General features: G+C 42.3%; 1 gene segment (V, D, J or C); it reads left to right on the top strand.

The window, feature by feature from the left end:
- Window positions 1-1,101: 1,101 nt before the first annotated feature.
- On the top strand, window positions 1,102-7,904 carry LOC121336407. The segment is given in 5 exon segments: window positions 1,102-1,140; window positions 4,670-5,005; window positions 5,390-5,407; window positions 6,500-6,606; window positions 7,665-7,904. Coding segments are annotated over 5 exon segments (525 nt in total).
- Window positions 7,905-8,142: the final 238 nt, after the last annotated feature.

The following is an 8,142-nucleotide window of genomic DNA, read 5'->3' as shown; positions in this document are numbered from 1 at the left end:
ACAGAAAAGCCCTTGAATGCTATGTAAGCACTGCTCAGTCATAACAAGGGCATGTCTGTCTTGTCCAAACACCCCAGGAGGCAGCAGCCTCTTTCAAGGAAATTAACTTGAACCACAGCTCAACAGTACCACAATCCAAATCAGCACAGGTAATCATGAGAGTTATTCCTGTTTGACAAAAACAGGGGGTGGAGTCATGGGTGGGATTGTTTTTGCACCGGGTTGTATCATTGTGGCACAGTTGGGGGGGGGACCACGATGATACATTCCCCAGGAAGCCTTTACAAAAACCCATGGCTGCATGAATCTTGAGGCAGAGCGTGGTAAGGCAGCTGCACAGGGTCCTGCAGCAGAGCAAGTGTGCCCAGCCTTGGTTTGTCTTAACAGACCTTGTATGCTGGGACTTACTTTCATCATCTGAGAACTGAGCCTGCCCTCCCTGGCAAGCAAGCTAGGAAATTCTGAGGTATTGAAATTAAATTTTACCAATCCAGACTGTGACTGCAGATGCACCTAAAGCAAATCAACCATGCAAAGCTGGAATTGCTATTGTTTCCAGATTCACCAGTGTTTGCAATAGATGACAAAATGGCTCTTTCTTAAAGTGATACAAGTGTTAGGAAAAGAATTCTGACATGTAGCAGGTATCTCTCAGAGGCACTATATAAAATGACTTGGGCTTTTCTCTCTTAAATAATCCTGCAATATCTGCTGACTGCCTCATGCCTGTGAGAACAAAGGTTGCCTGTAATCCCTATCCCCGCTGTCTCAATGCAGTTTTCCTAATGGCTATGGAGGGTTTGTCTGGGACCAGTCAAGAGATTCTTCTGGGCTCTCCTTGTGTGGATTATTTTAACCTATCAGAAAACTGAATGGGATCCTAAAAGTCTATTCAAGACAACTGGCCTGCCATGGAAGGGGAAACAAAGAGATTTGTTTTAGTTCCCTGCCAAAGGTGAACCACGTCAAATAGAGAATTAATGATGTTTGGGATTCCAAAACAAGAAATGGTTTCTAAAGCCTGAGCTTATAGTGAGGCAGGTGCACTGCATCCCTTCTCTTAGCTTATGATACATCACTTTGTCACTGTGACTAATGATGATATGCGTTTTGGCAGTGGCACAAAACTCACAGTTATAGGTAAGAAATTTTTGTTTCCTCTTTTAACTCACTTCAAATGCCATGTCTTCTCTTTAGAGAACACAATCCTTAACCTCCCTATCATTATTAAACTGGTGTGTGTTACTAACCCTGTCTACTTCAGAGAATAGACTAAGTTAGGTTTTCTAGGTAAGGACACATGTTGGAGAATGGAAAGAATGAGTTTTCAGTAATGAAATAGCAGTTCCTAGGGAGAATGATGATAAGGAGTGGGACAAATAATGTGTGCATGACATAAAAAAAGGTTGTCCTAATGAATAAACACATGCAAAAATTCCCCAAAACTATAGCTACTCTCTATAAAGCCAGTTCAGCTGGGGCTAGAGATGATTAAGGACAAGTCAGTGAAGAGCTGTATTCTAATATGACACCTACAATAATAGATAAATGTCCTCTAATGAAATGTTGGAGCCTCCAACATCTGACTGAGCCTCAAGCAAAAGGTCAGGGCATTTCTGATGTTGATCTTAGCTGTTTAGACACACAGATTTGGTGGTGTTCCCTTACAGACCTGTTTTCTAGGAGACCTGAGACAAATGTACTCTGTACTTCTTCTTTTGCTGGTGCCACATGAGGGCAGGGTTAGTCCACAGGCTTGGCTCAGAGATCTGGGAGTAGAGGAGAGGTTTTTCTGCAGCTGCAAAATGGTGTGAATAATAATAGACTGTACTTCGGCAGTGGGACAAAACTTACGGTGATAGGTAAGTAAGAAGACAGATCTGTGTGATCTATGTGATACTGGTTAGGGGACAAGAGCATTCTTAATTAAAAGCTTACTAATGATAATTTTTCATGCAACCATAAGAACAGGATTAATGCTTTATTGCTTGCTTATTAAAATGACATGTGCCATTATGGAAGTGTAGGATTTACAGGCACAAATGTTGAGGTCCTTCTGTCTGCAGCCTCTGTCTTTCATTTCTGGGGACTTCATGAAGGGAGAAGGCAAAAAATAATTTTATTTTCACCCATCTTCCAAGGAAATATTATTGAGGTTGGGAATGAAAAAATACTTCTCTACAGGTTTTTACATTTTATCTGTGTAATGATCCAAAGCAGCATTTTGGAGGTAGAGTCTGGATTCTCCTGTGTGCTGAACCATGGAGGCAAAGAGTAATCTTGCTGGCACTTTGGTTGCCTTCCATAGATGGTTTGCAGGCTGTCTAAAGTTGCTTTGGGATGCTGGCTTCTGCTAGCAATCCTTTTCACAACTTCTGTTGCTCAGCATGGACTGTATTATTTTTCTCTTAGCATACTTTTTTCCATCTATCATTTCTCTTTTTCCGTGTTTTCTTTCTCTATGTTCTCCCATCCTAGCAAAGGATTTAACATCACCTATATCAGGAAATGTCGGAATCACAGGGCAAAGTTACTGTTTCCATCTGCTACCTTCCCATCTGATAGCAAATTGTACAAATCCTCACTGGTCCCTGCTCCTTTAAACAGTGCCATTTTAAGGAACTATGTGGCTGGCAGGAAGAGCACAATGACACTGGGGGTTACAGCCTGACTTTGTATAGCTGTGCAAACCAGCAACTTAACTTTGGAGTCGGCACTGTGCTCAGAGTCATAGGTAAGGAGCTGTTTTTAACCCGAGTGCTCATGTGGAGGACACTTGAAAATTGCCCTTGCGTTCATGATCTGTAGCATATACAGAGATGGTTTTAAAATGAGAGTAGGAGTGAAAGATAACAAAAAATTATGAAACTGCCCTTGCGATGGTGGGAATGGAGGAACTGAGATATTTCTTCTCTCAGGTGGGTGAAGTCTGTGTGACAGGGCATGAGTTTATGCATGAAAGTGATCGAGCTTTGTGTCAGTGTCAGCCATGAGAGGCATGGAAGACCAGAACACAATGGGCTGCTGATCAGACCTTTTTGTTCTAATTCTTCCTTTGACCAATCCCTTTATTCCATTTCAAGCATGCTAACTTTCTGATTTTCTTTGTCCTTCCAGTAGTTTCAGTAGTTTTATCATTCTTTCATTCTGCCTCTCTTTTTCACCTACCTTCCACTTTTTTGTTGTTCCTTTCTTTCCTTAGCCTATTAAATTTCCCCCTTTTTTTTCTGGTCCTCCTATCTGTTTCCATCTCTTCACTCATTAGCCATTAAAGGCATTAGCTGAAGAATTTGTCAGAGATACTTCTAGGATAGGAAATAAAATCATAACGCCAAGTGCTGGAAGGGAGAAGTAGAAGAGATCAACCTCTCTTCATACCCACTAAAAGGAAAGCAGAGCAGTGCTAAACCCTCCAGGGAGTTATCTCTATTGAATATCCAGGACATCTAAAGTCTGTACAAGCTGATACAGAAGCAGCCCAGGGATCCTGGCAGAGTCAGCACCGGTGGTCACAATTAAGGCATCATTGGAATGCAAACACCAGGGCTTAGGAGACAAGATCTCTGCAAGATAATGATTTCTACTCATTCTGCTACCTCTCTTCCTCTGCAAAGGAGAGAGTGGCCAGGAAGAACGTTCACAATTCATGGTGCCTTCATACAAAAAAGCCAACCCCAGAGAAATAATTTTCTCTTAGGCTCCATAGTTTTGCCTACATTCCTTTTTCCAGCAGCACTCTACAGAATTCATGGGTTTCTCATTCTAGATGAGTCAAAAAGGCATTTTCATATAGTATATGGAACCCCCTCCCCCTGCCTTTTAGGGTCACTGCTTGGCTTGTGAGTAACTTCTCATGTCTGCCTTGTACATCCTTATTCTCATTAATCATACAAGTAGGTATTAAACACTTTAGGACAGGGAACAACATTTGATTTGCATGTGTATAGAATCTTGCATCATTCTCTGAAGGCATGTAGCCCAGGATCAGAGCTTCTCATACCTACAATAACCTAAAATTTAAATTACATAAAGTCACGTTGAGTATTCTTAAAAATGGATTGATTAAGACCCAAGGCAAAACCTGTCCCTGGCAGATTCATGTTACCGCCTCAATTGTTTTTCACTTCAGACAGTGAGAAGGATCAGCTCCTTCCTTGTTTCTTTCCTTCTGGGTCATCTCGTAGATAGGTGGCCAAGTAGGGTATCCCATGACAGTATAATTCTGAACTCTGCAATGACCACCATGTCTTAACGCCTCCTCCACGAATGTAACTCATTTTGCTGATGATGTTTGTGCGTTAAAAGAGATGCCCTTATCTAATAATGCAGTGTTACAAATACAGGCCTTACAGCAAAACTGGGGACTTTTCTGCCCATCTCTTTGCTCCATTTCTTCGCAGCTTTGTATTCCACTGACAGAGGCAATACAAGAAATTAATGTGCTTGTGCATTTCTGTGGCCAGACCACTTATGTTTCTGTGTGATGAGTGAAAAGAAATCCTTCCACTTTCCTGGTGTGCCATAGCCAACGTACACTAATTGTCCAATAGACAGCAGTTAAAAGGCCAGGTATTTCAGGAGTAACACGACACAAACTCAGGACCATTTCCAGGGCGTTCTGACAAAACACAGGGATGGAGGCTCTGGACCATGTTGCTTTGTGTTTCAGGGAAGAATGATGAAATCATACCTCCAGCTGTGGCCATCTTTTCCCCATCAAAGCAGGAGATCCAGCAGAAGAGCAAGGCCACGCTGGTGTGCCTGGCCTCTGGTTTCTTCCCTGACCACCTGACTCTGGTGTGGAGGGTGAATGGTGTGAAAAGGACCGAAGGGGTGGGCACAGATGAGTCCTCCACACAGAATGGGAACACCTACTCACTGACCAGCCGACTGAGGATGCCAGCCTGGGAATGGTTCAACCCTCTGAATCGCTTTGAGTGTGTTGCCAATTTTTTTCAGAATGGAACAACAGTATCAGTAAACAAATTTATCCATGGTGATGCTGGTGAGTAAAAAACATCTCTTGCCATGCTGTATAAGATAGAGATCACAAATCTGAAGAGCAGGTGTTATGATAGGTACCACTTCTATATATAGCTTCCATACAAGGCGTTCTTCTGGCACAAATACATTCCTAAATATCTAGGAATTAGTGTATGTCTCTTCCCATACACTGGGCCTTTGTCCCTGTGTTACCATTCTACATCTCTTGTGTTTCTTCAGGCTTCCCACTGAGAAATCTCTGTAGCAGAATAAATTGCACAGAATCATAAAACACCTAGTTGTAGTAGGAAGAATGAGGCAGTGTTTTATAAACTGAAACTTCTAAAATCTGTATTCTGTTTGCTCTGAAGAGAAACATGACTTTCAGTTCATTTTTGTCTTTCAGGTTGTGCACTCACAGAAGGTACGTGTGGCTTCTCACATAAAGGGAATTTTGCCTCGTCTCTCAGGCGATTATCAGGGTGTATTTTAATGCCAGTTTTACTGACATTAAGTACAATGTTGGGGACATATCTGCTGTATGTAAGCTTCTTCTTTCTCCTGTAAGTGATTTGTATGTGATATTTAAAGAAAAAAAAAAAGAGAAAAAGTTTTTTGGAGGGCTGTTTGTGCATATTGTATGTAGCTCAGCTTTGGGGTTCAGCTCTCCCACATGATTCCATTTTGAAAACTGAAGAAATCATGGTACCTTCCTGTAGACTGTAATTTACTCTTTATCGTCTCCTCCAGTCCGAGAAACTGACTTCCATTGGCAATATTCCTGCCCAGCAAGGAAATAAATGATCCATACTTATCCAAGTGATTCTGATATCAAGGTTCAGTATATGATACTCTGACCATTTCTCAGTATCAAACTGAGAACAATTCCCATGATAAGTCACATTCCACTCCACACTGCTGTCATGTATGGAGGACATCCATATTGCAAATTACATTTCTTTCCTCTTTGTATACATATTTGCACACGCTCCTGATTTTCAAGAACTTCTTTAATGCTTCAGGGATCTTAAGGCTGAAGCAAGATAGATCTTGTGTCTCAATACTATGGCAACTCCTTAAGAGTGAAAAATCTTCAAGAAAAAATCTTCTAGAAGGCATGCTATTCTGGGCTTTGTAAAACTTCCCTGATTCATCAGCAGCATTCACAAGGATAGAGACAAAATAAAACATTCATATCTTTTGATTCAGCCTATTTTGCGTTCCAAATAGGGGACTCAGATGAACAGCCCCATTCATCAGTAGGTGTGTAACTGGTTACTTTCCCAGTATGAAGCCAATCTCTGTCTTTCCTAGACTTGCTTTCTCTTTTGGTTCTTTGAGTTCTGTCCCTTCCCTGCTTCTCTGGTGTCAACAGAGCCACTCATTTGGCTCTAGTTCTTTTAATTTGCTTAGCTAAAGATGTCAAGTGTTGTCATTTGATGAAAGCTCCATTCAAACCGGCATCTTGTAATGATGGTGATGAAAACTGAATATACAAATGGTGTTTGACTTGCAGAGTCGTACTTGCGGTATGGAAATTCCCTGAAGCTCACTTACCTCATCCTCTGTGGCAAAGCCTTGGTCTATGCAGTTTTGGTGAGTGGTCTGGTGTGGACAGCCAAGGTGAGTCAGAGTGGCCCTGGAAGGCTGGGCTCACTCACTGGTCAAGGATCAGTGGATGCAGGTTAAACCTCTTCTCAGAGGTGTGGTGGTTCTGCAGGTGCTCTGACAGGCTTTGTGCAGTCCGGCTTGAGAAATCATGGATCATGGAATCTTAGAATCTTAGAATTCTAGAATCACAGAATTGTTTAGGTTAGAAAGAACATTTAAAGATTATAGTTCCATCCCCATCCTGAAATGGGCAGGGACATCTCTCACTAGACCAGGTTGCTCAAAGCCCCATGCAACCAGGCCTTAAACACTCCCAGGGGTGGGACATCCACAGCCTCTCTGGGAAACCTGTCCCACTCTCTCAGCACGCTCCCCAGAACAAATTTCTTCCTCTAATCTGAAGCTACCCTGAATCAGTTTAAAACCTGGCCTCTTCATCCTATCACTGCAGGCCTTGGTAAAACATCTCTGTTTTGCTTAAAAGTCCCCCACTGCTGTGTATGGGAAGGCCTCAGGCCGGCCTGTCCCGAGGCTTCTCTTCTCCATTCTCCAGAGGATTTGTTCTCTCAGCCTGTCTGCATACCCTGAGGCCCTGTGACTGGCTTTTGTGGGCCTCCTGTGGGCCTGCTCTGTCATGGCCATGTGTTTCCTGGGCTGGGGCCTCCAGAGCTGGACACAGAAGTGCAGGTGGGATTGGTGGGGGTTCACATGGGCCTGCTCCCTAAGTCTGGCCAGGTGCCTGTGGCTGGCATCCCTTCCCTCACACACACCAATGGCCACACAGCTTCGTGTCAGCTGTGAACTTGCTGAGGGTGCACTTGCTCCCACTATCAATGACACGCTGATGAAAGTTGAAGAAATGCTTTTGGCCCCAGTACAGACCCTTGAGGGTCACAAAACTGTTTGTGACTGACTGCCACTTGAACATTCCCCATGGATAGTAGCTCTTTGGGCAAGGTCATCCAGCCAATTCCTGTATCTGTTTCTGTTGTTTGTTGTTTGGTGGTTGTTGTTATTGTCATTACTATTTTATTGTTCTTCTTCTTTTGTCCCATTTTGTTTTCAATTAGAGTGGTGTCAAGTTATCTAGAGAATAAATGAAGAGCCCTTGTCATCACATCAGCAGGAACATGACAAGTTTGCTACCTCTCCATTGCAAAAAAATCTGTGCTTCTACGAACATCTGAATATAATTTTTTTTGTAATTATCAGTTGCTGTCCTGTTATTCACGTTTTTGTGAGCTTTCTCTGTACTTCCATATCATAATCTATCATATTTTGTTGTAAGGTATCATTAAAATACCACCTTCTTAATGCTCAGCAGCTGGGAACTTATCTGATTGATTTAGGAATAAAGTTTTTACTTCTTTTCCCTTGAAAAGCATGAGCAGTTGTTTTTAAGTTGCATCTTGTGTAGTAATAATGTCCTACCACACAACATTTAGTGAGTAATAGGGCCGTGACAAATACATATTAATGATAATTTACTGTAAACCCCTGTAGAAATTACTTATAAGTTATGGGAACAGCAGAGGCTCATCCAGTTCT

The sequence above is a fragment of the Onychostruthus taczanowskii genome, unplaced genomic scaffold (genome assembly GCF_017590055.1).
Source record: "Onychostruthus taczanowskii isolate IOZ18803 unplaced genomic scaffold, ASM1759005v1 scaffold230, whole genome shotgun sequence".
Lineage (NCBI taxonomy): Eukaryota > Metazoa > Chordata > Aves > Passeriformes > Passeridae > Onychostruthus > Onychostruthus taczanowskii.
This window is presented reverse-complemented; position numbering and strand designations above follow the sequence as displayed.